This window comes from Schistocerca piceifrons, chromosome 3, assembly GCF_021461385.2.
Source record: "Schistocerca piceifrons isolate TAMUIC-IGC-003096 chromosome 3, iqSchPice1.1, whole genome shotgun sequence".
Lineage (NCBI taxonomy): Eukaryota > Metazoa > Arthropoda > Insecta > Orthoptera > Acrididae > Schistocerca > Schistocerca piceifrons.
The window spans coordinates 894,799,616-894,814,217 of record NC_060140.1 but is presented as its reverse complement, the minus strand read 5'-3'; the positions used below and the strand labels follow the sequence as shown (position 1 = coordinate 894,814,217).

Here is a 14,602-nt window from a genome sequence, read left to right as displayed (position 1 = left end):
TCGCGTACACAAGGTGTAAAAAGGTAGTACATTGGTGGAGCCGTACTCAAGTGTTCATATGAAAAGGTTTCCTACATAATTATGGCCACAAGACAAGAATTAACAGACTTTGAATGTGTAATGGTTGTTGGAGGTAGATGTGTGGAACATTCCATTTTGGTAATCATTACAGGGTGTGGCGGTGAAATAGCGGCTGTGTAGTGCAGGAATGGGAACAGGGAGGGGGCTGGATGGGTGAGGACAGTGACTAACGAAGGTTGAGGCCAGGAGGGTTACGGAAACGTAGGATGTATTGCGAGGAAAGTTCCCACCTGCGCAATTCAGAAAAGCTGGTGTTGGTGGGAAGGATCCATATGGCACAGGCTGTGAAGCGGTCATTGAGATGAGGGGCATGTTTGACAGCGTGTTCAGCTACAGGGTGGTCCACTTGTTTTTTGGCAACAGTTTGTTGGTGGCTGTTCATGCGGACAAACAGCTTGTTGTTTGTCATGCCTACATAGAATGCAGCACAGTGGTTGCAGCTTAGCTTGTAGATCACATGACTGGTTTCACAGGTAGCCCTGCCTTCGATATGATAGGTAATGTTAGTGACCGGATTGGAGTTGGTTGTGGTAGGAGGATGTATGGGACAGGTCTTGCATCTAGGTCTATTACAGGGGTATGAGCCATGAGGTAAGGGATTGGGAGCAGGGATTGTGTAAAGATGGACGAGTGTATTGTGTAGGTTCGATGGACGGCGGAATGCCACGGCAGGAGGAGTGGGAAGGATAGTGCGTAGGACATTTCTCATTTCAGGGCACGACGAGAGGTCATCGAAACCTACACAATATACTCATCCATCCTCACACAACCCCTGCTCCCAATCCCTTACCTCATGCACTGGTGATGCTGCTCGCAGTAAAACTGCAGATGTGTGTGCAAGCTGCACTTGCATGAGTGTGTGTGTGCGTGTGTTATGTGTCTACTGCTGACAAAGGCCTAAATGGCCGAAAGCTATGATTGTGTGAATCTTTTTATTGTGCCTGTCGCGGCTCAGCATCTCCGCTATATGGTGAGTAGAAATCTGGTATTAATGGTCTATGGTAGCAGGTGATCAACATCAGTGGGTTTGTTAACAGCACGACATTGCCTGCAGTACCTCTCCTGGATATGACCGTATCGGTTAGACCCTAGACAATTGGAAAACTGTGGGCTGGCCAGATGAGTCCTGATTTCAGTTGCTAAGAGCTGAGGGTAGTGCTCAAGTGTGGCACAGACCCCATGAAGCCAAGGCACTCTCCATGTTGGCACCTAGTGGCTGCACAATGTTGTGGGCTGTGTCTACGTGAAATGGACTAGGTCCTCTGGTCCAAATTGAACTGATCATTGACTAGAAATGGGTATATTCAGCTATTTGGAGACCATTTGCAGCCAACCGTAGACTTCATGTTCCCAAACAACGATGGAATTTTTATGGATGACAATGTGCCATTTCACTAGGCCTCCATTGTTTGCAACTGTTTTGAAGAACATTCTGAACAATTTCGAGTGTATGATTTGGCCACCCAGATTGCCTGACATAAATCCCATCGAACATTTATGGGACATGATTGAGAGGTCACTATGTGCACAAAATCCTGCACTCCACAGTTACGAGGCAGCATGGTTCAACATTTCTGCAGGAGACTTTCAACTACTTGTTGAGTCCTTCAGAGTCTCAAAGCTTTGAAAGTATACTTTTGTGGGTTAATTGGCATATGCCTTCAAGCATGTGCCAATCAGTCAGACAGGCCTGTACCCATTTGTGCTGCCCTTCTTTGAAAAAAAGTGTGATGCACATGTGATTTGAAAGCTTTACACTGACAGCGTTTTCCCAGTATCCTATTAATGCAATGAAGTGTGCCACCCGGCTTACCTACAATGAGCCCTTGTGAGCATATTATTTCATATTCCTACAGATTGTTGTACCCAGGTATCAGTACAAGTTTACTCATCCCTTTTGTGCCTCAGTTCTATTGTAGTCATAGTATATGACTTTTTTTCATTTAGTGAAGGGAACAGTTTTACGTTTTTGAAAATTTAAAGTGAGTTTCTAATATTTGTACTACTCTGAAATCTTATCATGGCCTGACAAAGGAGTGTCTTTTAATCATGCCTGTCTGCAATTTAATGTGTCTTCTTTATGGTAAGTACAATTTGTCTTTTCCTACATTATTAATATAATCAAAAGATATGAAAGATCTGTCAGTGGCACCAAGGTTAATGTCCACATACTTGTGAGCCACACAGGAATTGAAATTTGTGGGTGGGGGTACGCTAGTTTCATACCTATTTAAATTTCAGAAACAACTACTACTAATAGCTTTTGATCTTGTAATTAACTGTATATAAGTTGAACTAGGAACTCACTTCAGTACAGATTCCATATAGGTTCTGAGAGAAATTATATCAGTCTTTAGAGACATATTTAACTTCAATAATTTTAGCTGTTTCTCCACTGACACTAATATCAATATCATTCATTCATCTTTGAAGTAGTGTTGGAATCAAACTAGGGCAGTATTTCCATATCTTCTTTAGTAAAGGAACATTGGGATCAAAACTCTGCATTTGTACTTTTATTTTCATTGTTATATAAGCCCACGTGGCCACCATTTCTTCTTATGTAACCCTCTTGTGAGTCTTTGTTGTCATCAATCTTGTTCAAACTGTCATCTGTTTTCTACCTTAACAAAATCAACACTTTGCCCCTACATCTTTCCTAGTATTGATTTCTGTGCACATAGATGGGTCCATTGTTATTTACAAGTTTGCCTATAAGAATTTGTTTGTGGTTCACTGCACTGCTGATCGTCTTTCACTGAATTATTTGCAAAGTTGACAGCTGTTTTCTTTCCCACCCTCCAATTACTTTGTTTATATGTAATTCTTTCACATTTTTGTGCATTGGTTTTTTGCCAAATCCCTCTGATCAACTTTTACTGCTGTGACCTACATCACTTTATTTGCCAAGCAAAGTAGTTTACATTTTCTCCTAAGACTTTGTTTGTCCAGTTTTAAAAATTTTTCTCTTTTTCGCGAGTTTCCCTGTGGATTATTCCCCTCTTCCCCAATTATTTTTTTGTATCATATAGGCCACTTTTCTGGTGAGAAATTCTCACCCCCTCATTACTTGTTAGTCCTTGTTGCTTCTCACAATTTTCGTACAAATTTTTCTGATTTTTCCTTGCTTTTTTTCATTTTGATATCATTTTCCACACTGTTTGTTCTTTTACTACTCTCACCATTTCTAACATTCCAAACCACCCTATCTTGCCATGAATGAATCCCATCACATATTACATCCATTCTTTTCGAAAACAATCTTTCGCACTATCGAAACTAAGGTCCCACATTCTGTTTCTTGAAACCTGCTTGTCCATTGGAGCTACCCCCAAAGGCCTAACACTGAAAGTCCCTGTTTCTGGATGTAATCTTACTCTACACCAGACTCTTTAACGGTTGCAAATACAGCAATCTCTTGCTCTTCCCCAGCTAATCTGCGACCTATATGCCTATATGCCTTTGACAATATCCTGCAGTTATCTGCCCCTCATGTTTCCTTGATGGTATCATCCACCAAGACAACTTCAAACTCTGGTACCGCGCACTGCGGAATTGGAATCCCCGCCAGGCGTCATGGACGTCAAAGACCCCTAGAGGTCTCTGCACCATCGCGCCATACGCTCTGGCGGAGCACGCCTCCTGGCCTGCATTTAGTCTGAGGGCACCACAGTGGAATACGTGGTTCCAGCAGCCAAGAGCGGCGCCCCCGATAGAGTATTTAAGCACCCCCCGATAGAGTATTTAAGTGCCTGCCTCTCGCTCAGCCAGCCACTCTAATCTTGCATAAGTCTCTCAACACATCGCCTCGCCTTAGACAGCTTAATTACTTTCTTGTTCTGTGCACGAGTGGACGTGGTTGTTAGGTTTTCATGTGACTCCGCTGTTTCGATCTTGTTGTTGTTCGTTCTGTCCTTCGTTGGTCGTGTCCGCCCTCTCACGTTATGTTGTCGTTTGCAGGCCGCTCCGTGGGTCCCGCCGCCCTTTCCATCACTTCAACCCTGCGTCCGTTCCGGTTACCGTTATAACACAAACTGCAATAACATGCCAGATTTCGCCTCAGCTATCCCACCTTCTCCTAAATTGCCTCGACAGTGGCATTTCCCTCCCTGCCCCTCTGCAGCTCCCTAAACAGCTACACCATCAACCAGCACTCCTCTCCTGCAAACTGAGCTTGGCTAATCTCCTGAACATTCCCCAGCCTTAACAACTGCCTCTCAGACCAATAATAACTTGTAATCACAAGAACCAATCATAACAGTAGAGTGTTCTCAACCTCTTGTCTAAAGCACTCTCCCCCCATGAATTATCGGTATTATCGGAGGGTCTCACTTTCAGCCCTAAATCTGCATTTAATCATGCTGCTTTAGTTGGAGGACCTACTTTCCTTCACACATAATATCAACTGGAAATATCACTTTGCAATCCAACCCCAAAACCTTTCCAACAGCAAACCTGACATTGACCCCTGTCTTGAACAGCTCTGGCCATGACCTCAATTTTATCCACCACCACTACCTCAAAATCATCCCTTACCAGCCTTCCAAGAATTCTTCACTTCCAGCATTGCATCAAAACCCTTCCTCAAGACCCTAACTTGTTCTCTGCAGAACTCCATGCTCTACATTCCCTAAAAGCTGATGACTCCATCATTAGCTTCCCAGCAGACAAAGGATCTACCACTGTAGTACTTGATCATCAGGAGTGCGTTAGTGAAGATCTATACCAGCTGTCTGACACCTCTACATGCAGCATATGCCATCAAGATCCCATCCCTATTTTCAAACTGACTTGCTGTCCCTCCTTAAAACCTCAGGCCTTTCGTGAGGACTAACACCTCAATCCATAGAACTTCTAACCCCACCCAAACCATGCACCCCCCCCCCCCCTCCCCACCTTTTACCTTCTTCCTAAAATCCACACACCCAGTCATCCTGACCGTTCTGTTGCTGCTAGCTTCAAAGCACCCACTGTGCATACATCTGCCTCAGTTGATCGACACCTGAAACCACTAAGACTTCCCTCCTATATTAAAGACACCAACCACTTCCTAGATTGTCTGAAACCTATGCCGCCCATCCCACTCCCACCACACACCTTGCTTGCCATCACTAATGCCACCTCTCTCTATAGCAACATCCACCACATATACGGTCTGTCTGCTGCTGAACATTTTCTAAGTCAGTGCCCACCTTATTCCAAACCTATGACATCCTTCCTGCTCATCTTAATCAGTCTTATACTTACTAACAAGTACTTAAACTTTGAGAGGCAGACATGCAAACAGATCAGGGGTATGGCCATGGGAACCAGGATGGCTCCTTCCTATGTCAACCTTTACGTGGGTTGCTTGGGAATGGGGGGGGGCTTTCCTGGGATCCATAAGCCTTCAGCCCATGGTTTGGTTTAGATACATTGATGACATCTTTTCCATATAGACTAATGGTGAGGCTGATCTGTTAAAATGCATGTAATCTTTAAATATCTTCTCCCAATTAAATTTCACATGGTCCTATTCCAAATCCCATGCTACTTTCCTTGATATTGATCCCATCCTCACCGAAGGCCAGCTATACACTTCTGTCCACATTAAACCTACTAATGAACAACAGTACTTACATTTTGACAACTGCCATCCTTACCATGTGAAATCTCCCATCCCATACAGCCTTGGCATTCGAAGCAAATATATTTGTTTGGACGCCGACTCTTAGCAATACACCACTATTCTCAAATTAGCCTTCACTGGACATAATTACCCCACCAGTCTAATTCAAAAGCAGATTTCCCAAGCCATCACATTCCAGTCCTGGTACTGCTGATCCTTCCAAAAAATAGCTCTGGAGTACATCACTTGTCACTCAGTATTATCCCGGTCTTGAGTGTATTAATCAGCTACATCGACAAGGCCATGTCTTCCTAAAATCGTGCCCTGGAATGATGTCCATTCTGTCTGAGAATTTGCCCACCACACCTAGAATGGCTTTTTGTTGCCCTCTCAGTCTCTGCAAATATCCTTATGCTCCTTCTGCTCCCATCTCCCTACCCTGTGGTTCCTACCCCTGTGACCATCCACACTGCAAGACTTGCCCTATGTACCCTCCTACCACCACCTATACCAGCCCTGAACTGGCAAAATGTATACCATCAAAGGGAGAGCCACCAGTGAAATGACACATCACATACTAAATGTTGTGTCGTGTTCGGCCTTCTACATCGGCGTGACTACCACCAAGTTATCAGTTAGGATGAATGGGCATAGGCAGCACACAATATCCTCTTACAAACATGCTCTACAACATGACAGTCTTGATCTTGGCACCTGTTTCGCCACATGCATCATCTGGGTTCTTCCCCAGACACCAGTTTCTTAGAACTCTGCAGGTAAGAACTAGCACTACAACATATCCTTGCTTCTTGTCACCCACTAGATGTTAATTAAAGTTAATTTCTTCCACCTGAGCATTTCTTCACAGTAACCACTCCTTTCTGCACTCTGTTTTAGTTTTCTACATCATTCATTTTCTGACCTGTCTATTTTTCGCCATCCCCCTCCCATCTCTGTTACATACAATGCTCTTAGCTTTTTCACTCTTATTAACTTACACACAACGTTTCAGCAGTAATCTATATCTTGCATATTACTTGTCTTCCAAATTAAAGCTCTCAGATTTTCAAATCTCATCCAGTGCAGCCACCAACAATCAGTCTTTCCTTCTGATCCCATGCAGTAAGCCTCCCTGGACCCGGGTTTCTGGGTGACTTTTCAAACTCTAATCCTTTTCCTAAACCCCTCTTCCTTCCCCTTCTGCCAGAAGGAGGAGTCTCTGGCTCCGAAAGCCTGCATACATAAAATCTTTTTTTGTATGTGTGTTCTCCTGCTGGCACTTAGTGAATAGATTTTTTATCTATATAGTTATATTTCATTATAGCAGTTAGAAACTTTTGTCTTGCGGAATGACAAATGCATGTATGCCAACTCTGTATGTATGGATTTGGAAGGAAATCAGTAATGATATGAAAATGATTTAACCAAACCAAAGAAAATCTACATTAAGGACTAATACAATTCGAGAAGAGGGAAAGCATGGCAGGTGGGGAGGGGGGGATTGTGCATGTATGTTCTGTAACAAATACACTGCTTCCAACTATTTAAAACACAACTGTTGTATAATAACTCATGCAATGCTGTATAACAATGATTTGCAGTTTCAGCTTAATACTGGTCATCGATTATAATGCTCTAGTCACTTTAATTACTTCCTTAATTTCAAAGTTACAAGGGCTATTCAGGAAGTAGGGAACGTTTCCACCTGACGCCGCTAGGTGCGTGCTGATCACATATATTTTGGTACGTGCGTGCTTGGCAGCTCAGTTGGCATCCATCTGCAACGGCGGGAACATCTCTGTGCGTCTGGTTTGTTCGATACTCGAATTTGGTATGTGCGCTGCAATTGAAAATCCCACCAGTTGTGAGGTGCGTTCTGTGATATGGTGTTTGTAGGGAAAAAACCTAAAACCTATAGAAATTTATCGTGAACTGTGCCGAAAACAGCATAATGATTGAATGTTCCATCCAGAAATTGTGCATTTGGTTTAAAAATGGCCGAACCGATGTTCATGAGGAAAAGAAGAGTGGATGCCTGAGCATTGTGACTGACAATCTTCTCGCTAAAGTTGATGAAATGATTCATGAAAACCGTCACTTCACAATAATGGAACTTTCGCTTTCTTTTCCACAAGTTTAATGGTCTTTGTTGTTTAAAATTGTCACTCAAAAGCTAGGCTACCACAAATTTTGTGCACAATGGGTGCCCAAAATGCTTACAGAGCACCATAAAGAACAGCAAATGGGGGCAATGTTGACATTTCTGGAGGCCTACCACAAACCTGGTGATTCATTACTGGACCGAATCATAACCGGTGATGAGACTTGGGTGAACCACGTCAATTGCAAGACAAAATTACAGTCCATGGAGTGGAAGCACATAAGGTCCCACCAAAAACCAAGAAAATGTTTTCAAACCTTGTCAGCAAGGAAATTGATGGCGGCAGTGTTTTGGGATACGCAAGGTGTGCTTCTTATTGATTTTCTTCAATATGGATCAACTGTAAATTCTGCCCGGTACTGTCAAACTTTCCACAGCCTTAGAAGAGCAGTTCTAAACAAATGCAAAGGAAAGATGATGTCCAAAATTTTGTTTTTGCACGACAATGCCTGACCTCACACGGCAAGCCTCACTAAAGAACTCCTTAATTCATTCAGATGGGAAATTTACCCTCATCCGCCCTACAGCCCCGATCTTGCACCAAGCGACTTCCACTTGTTTCCCAAGTTGAAGAACTGGCTTGTAATGCAGTGTTTTGGTGACAACGCGGAACTCCAGGTGGGCATGACTCACTGGCTGAAGTCTCAGGCAGCAGAATTTTATGATAAAAGGTCTTTCAAAGCTTGTCCACCACTATGATAAGTGCCTCAACGTGTTTGGTGACTATGTGGAAAAGTCAGTCTCTCTTTCAGATTATAGAATAAAATGTATTTCTTGTACTTAGTTTTTTTTTTTAATGCCAAAGCGCTCCCTATTTTCTGAATAGCCCTCATACATACTAGGTGCACAGCAAAAGTGTTTTGTCAAGGTGAAGTTGCTAACAAGTAATATTTGAAAACTCTTTGTTAAAATATAGATACCTGTTACAAACATGTGTATATGACAAGTGATTTGCAAACTAAGATTAGATGCTTTTTGCAGAGATTGTCATTTTTTAACATTTCTGTATTTGTTTGTACAGGAGAGGCCTCCCCCTGTTCCGCCTAGTCGACCATACACTGTGGCAGGGAACACGAAACTAGGTTATCCACAGACACGAGTTATGAAGATGACCTTCCCTGGTATGTATTTTCATTCATCACAATTTGCTCATGCAGGTAGATTATATAATTTAGTGATGATAGTATGAGTGCCACAAAATAAACATTTTTCATCATTATAAGAATGTGATGTTTTAGAATAAGAAATACCTGGTCTAGAATTAAAATGAATTACAAGCTAAAAATGGCAATAGAGGAGAAAAGCACTTAAGACTACACTAAAACTCAAATGACATCAATTCCTAACAGTTATTTTCAGATTAAAGGCTCTTCCAGAAAGAAATATCACAGTAACACTTGAGACTAAATGATTGATTGTTAGCGTAGAAAATTAATGTAACTTAGATTTTGCAAAACTGCTAAATAGGCCACTTTAGTCCCAGACCAGCCACATATAAACATGTATTTGTAATAGACATAATGTAACATGCCTATCTTGTTGCACTTCATTTTTATCAAATATGGACAGGATTGTTAAACAGCAATGTCTTCATCACACACATGCATCACAAATGTGGTAACACACACTAATGTTCATGGTGACACTCACACTGTTTGTGAATCTTAGCAGTGTTTTGCTCGGCTGTGGGTATATTTATTCTGCTGCACTGAAAACTAATAAAACTGCATTCAAAATGAACTTTTTAAAAAGTACAAACAATTTTTGTGGCATAGTGGGAAAGTCTGTACATCAGCTGAAAAAAAAAACAGTCATGAGCACTTGTACTTAAAAAATATGAATGAATTTATAATACTGATCATTATTTATTTAATGTTCCTTCATCAGAGGAAAGGCTGGAAAGGAAATAAAAACTAAGATCTACTGAAGCAGAAGAAATGGATAAATTGCTCCAAATCCAGAATCAGAAAGACACAAAATTAAGCAAGGAATTTGGAAGCAGTCATTCTTAAAAGTTTAGGCTGAAACTGCATACCATGTAATTAGGGAGCTGATGGTAAATTATGGTACAAACACATGAACTAAACTCAGATACAAATGGAAAAGAAATTTCCAGAAATGCATAAACAATATCAGACAGGGGGGATGAGGGGTCTTTCAAGTTTTGCAGTTGAGGAGTGACTCTGTGACATTTACTTTTACTTTCAGCTGCTCTTAAATTAAGAGTAGTATTATTACCTTTGAATTTTGTATTCTTGTCCATAACCTTCTTACCTCCCCTTTCTGTGTATGTTCTGTATTATCATGCTCCTCAGTTGTCAGTCTATTGTGCCTTCCCTGAACCAAGATTTGGAGCAAATTTTCCTTTCCTGTAATATCTTTGTCTCACATGACCTTTCTTTGCCATATTTCTCCTCATTTGTTAGATAAATAGTGTCCTAAAATTTACGTTTCTACATTTTTTTATTGTTTTGACGTCTAGTAAGTAGCTGTTTCTCTTTTATATTTATTAATATAATAGAGGGAAACATTCCATGTGGGAAAAATATATCTAAAAACAAAGAAGCTGTAACTTACCAAACGAAAGTGTTGGTATGTTGATAGAGACAATAAAAACAATAAAAAACACACACACAAATTTCAAGCTTTCGCAATCCAAGGTTGCTTCGTCAGGAAAGGGAAGGAGAGGGAAAGACGAAAGGATGTGGGTTTTAAGGGAGTGGGTAAGGAGTCATTCCAATCCTGGGAGTGGAAAGACTTACCTTAGGGGGGAAAAAGCGACAGGTATACACTCACACACACACACACACACACACACACATATCCATCCGCACATATACACACACGGATATATATGTGTGTGTGTGTGTGTGTGTGTGTGTGTGTGTGTGTGTGTGTGTGTGTGTGTGTGTGTGCGAGTGTATACCTATCCCTTTTTTCCCCCTAAGGTAAGTCTTTCCACTCCCAGGATTGGAATGACTCCTTACCCACTCCCTTAAAACCCACATCCTTTCGTCTTTCCCTCTCCTTCCCTCTTTCCTGACGAAGCAACGTTGGGTTGCGAAAGCTTAAAATTTGTGTGTGTGTTTTTTATTGTTTTTATTGTCTCTATCAACATACCAACACTTTCATTTGGTAAGTTACAACTTATATTTATTAATATTTGTTAAAACAAATATTCCATTGGGAAAAACTTATGGGCGTGCTACATGGCCTGGCATTACTTACCTCCAGGAGGCAAAATTTTACTTACCTCCAGGAGAAAAAATTTTATATATGAGGGTCATTCGTAAAGTAAGAACTGAAAGCGTATTGTGGCCACGCATCCTGTCATGTGACTCATGCTCGGCCACTCTTAGCCAGTCTCTCAGTACGCTGCCATTATGTTTCACTTCTCTGCCAGTGTTGAGTATACTGCTTCATTTGTCATCATGTCAATCAGTAATCCCGCCGGTTGTGAAGCATGCTCAGTTATTTGGCTCTTAAATGCAAAACAATTTCATGCTGCTGTTTCATGCTGCTGAAATTCACTGGCAGCTTGTTGAAGTTTATGGTGCAGGTGTAATGAATGATGGAAATGTGCATAAATTGTGTAGGCCGTTTAATGAAGGAATGACAAATGTTCATAAAGAAGAATGATCTGGATGGCCTACTATCATGAATAAAGACTTGACACAATGAGGCAATTCGCCAAAATGAATGCTTCACTATTGATGGGATTCATCAGACATTTCCACAAGTTTCAAGATCATTATGTTTCACATTGTTACTACAAACTTCACTAAAAAAAAGTGTGCAAGACAGGTGCCAAAACTGTTGACAGAAGAACACAAAATAAAGCGAATGGCACATTCTTTGTACATTTTGGAGTGCTGCCACATGGATGGTGACGAGTTTTTGAGTCACATTGTGATCGGTGATGAAATGTGGGTTGCACATTAGACTCCAAGAATAAACCACTCCAGTGGGTGGCATTGTTCAAGCTTCCCGACAAAACCAAGAAAATTCAAACAAGAAACTTTAACACAGAAAATCATGGTCACGGTTTTTTGGGACCGGAAAGGCATTCTTCTGTTAAGACTTCTTGCCAAAACATTATTAAAGCTTTGGTGTGCTATTCAAAATTGCCAGCAAGGACTGCTCTCTAGTGGCATCATTCTGCCTCACGTTGCCGCAAGAACAAAGATGCAACTGGACAAGTTTCATTGGGAAATACTGGATCATCCACCATACAGCCCTGACTTCACACCATCAGACTTTCATCTCTCTCCAAAAATTTTTGGTGGGAAGCACTTGGAAAATGACAACATGTTGAAATAAACTGTTACTAACTGGTTTAACGGACAGGCAGCACAGTGCTTTGATGCCGGATGCAAAAGCTGGTGCCATGATTTGACAAATGTTTAAATGTTCATGGTGACTATGTTGAAAAGTGAAAAAATGTGCCTATTGTAGTTTGTCATACAATTTATTTCCACAAATAAAGTTTCTCTTACTCCATTACAGATTGGTTCTTACTTTAAAAGTGATCCTCATACTTGCAATAAAAACATTTAAGCAGGAAAAAATTATTACTAGCCTTTAAAACTTTCATGTTCTTTGCTCACCGGGGGGAGGGGAGTGACTGGGACGTGTGTGTGTGTGTGTGTGTGTGTGTGTGTGTGTGTGTGTGTGTGTGTGTGTGTGTGTGTGTGCGTGCGTGTGATAAACATTCCACGTGGGAAAAATATATCTAAAAACAAAGATGATGTCACTTACCAAACAAAAGCATTGGTGTGTCGATAGAGACACTAACAAACACAGACACACACACAAAATTCAAGCTTTCGCAGCCCACGGTTGCTTCATCAGGAAAGAGGGAAGGAGAAGGAAAGACGAAAGGATATGGGTTTTAAGGGAGAGGGTAAGGAGTCATTCCAATCCCGGGAGCGGAAAGATCTACCTAGGGGGAAAATGGGACAGGTATACACTCGAACACACACACATATGCATCCGCACATATACAGACACAAGCAGACATATCTATATTTACTCTTGGGCAACTGATATGTCTGCTTGTGCCTGTATATGTGCGGATGGATATGTGTGTGTGTGTGTGTGTGTGTGTGTGTGTGTGCGCGCAAGTGTATACCTGTCCCTTTTTCCCCCTAAGGTAAGTCTTTCCACTCCTGGGATTGGAATGACTCCTTACCCTCTCCCTTAAAACCTACATCCTTTCATCATTCCCTCTCCTTCCCTCTTTCCTGACAAAGCAACTGTGGGTTGCGAAAGCTTGAATTTTGTGTGTGTGTTTGTTTTTGTTAGTGTCTCTATCAACATACCAACACTTTCGTTTGGTAAGTTACATCATATTTGTTTTTCGATATATTTTTCCCACGTGGAATGTTTCCCTCTATATATCTGACTTGCAAAAGCCTCTTTTTGGGCCTTGGGATTGTTACACTCCCAAATGGTATTTGTGACTCACAGTAAGAGTAAATACAGATGAAGCATGCAATTCACAATCACAATACTACAAGCAAAATTCATTTCCATATAGACTATGTGTCCCTGTCTAGACTTCTTCAGAACTGAGTTTTGTTTTCTGGTGCAAAGGTCTTCACATTGCCCAAGACAGGCAGTAAATTGAAAATCCCCATAACATTAAGAAAAGACCTTATTCCTTCTAGAATTTTTTTATCAGAATAATTGGATTTCTATTATTTTTTTTGGGGGGGGTGGGGGGGGGGGTGGGGGAGGGTGCTAAATTACTGATATCTTATTCCACCACAAGTAACTGTCTTGTAGTTTTCACATTTGCCTGCTTGTGTCTTCGTGGGTAATGAGATGATAATGATGGGTCATTCCATGCCAAGTGGTCTAAACCTTCCCACCATCATGTCTCCAATTTTCTTCAAATTTTATCTGTAGCACTAGTCAAGTGCTAAATTAAGTTTCTCAAGATTTCAAGCCTCTAGCTGCAATACTTGCTGATCTACACCCCCTTGTCTGAAGGGTAGTAAGTTCGCATGCGCGCGACATCAGACAAAATGCCATTTTTGGGGTCTCATAAAATTGAAACCAATTCATAAGAATGGTTAGTAAGATGAGACCCTGTACAGTTTTTTGTGCTGATTCAAACGAAATTAATTATAAGATTACTGATGCAAAATCCGGTCAAACAAGTCGACTCAAAGTGTACCCCTAATTCTGTCGTGACTTAATGCGACAAATTTTGACCAATATTCAGACTGCAATAATTTCCTTGCAGATAAAGATATGGACTTGAACTTTTTACCAAGTCTTATCTTTGTGCTGGACATAATACAGCTGGATTTCCAACTACCCAGGCTTTATAGTCGCCTTGCAAAATCTCTTCAAATTTGGCAGTGTCAGCGCAAATGGCTTTATTTACCAAAGTTCAAAGCCCATTACTACAAAATAGTCAGCCTGGATTTAATTGTGAATAGTATCATCTGAAAGAGAAACTCTTGCTCTACAAGATGGATATATTTTTCTTTTGCAACGCTTCCATTAAGTGCTTATTTACTCAGGTCAAAGTATCTTATATTTTGTGTGCGCAGTGCCCTGCGTTGGTCCATGATGGCTGAGCCATTACTGGTTATCACAATAAAACCAGCATCCCCATCGCCATAGGGGCCACGCCCGATAGCCATGCAGTAACAGCCACGGGTGGGTATCTTTACTGCAGGTTCCCAAGCCTGATTACAGGGTGTCTTTACCACAGGATCCCAAGCCTGATTGTGGGTTTC

At 41.3% G+C, this 14,602-nt stretch overlaps 1 protein-coding gene across 1 annotated transcript in view; it reads left to right on the top strand.

Moving 5' to 3' along the window:
• LOC124788105 (myosin-I heavy chain) overlaps nucleotides 1-14,602 on the top strand; it is a 193,617-nt gene that overhangs the window by 162,470 nt on the left and 16,545 nt on the right. The window contains exon 15 of the mRNA XM_047255223.1: nucleotides 8,872-8,971. Within this exon, the coding sequence (XP_047111179.1) occupies nucleotides 8,872-8,971 (100 nt within the window). The remainder of the gene's footprint in view (nucleotides 1-8,871; nucleotides 8,972-14,602) is intronic.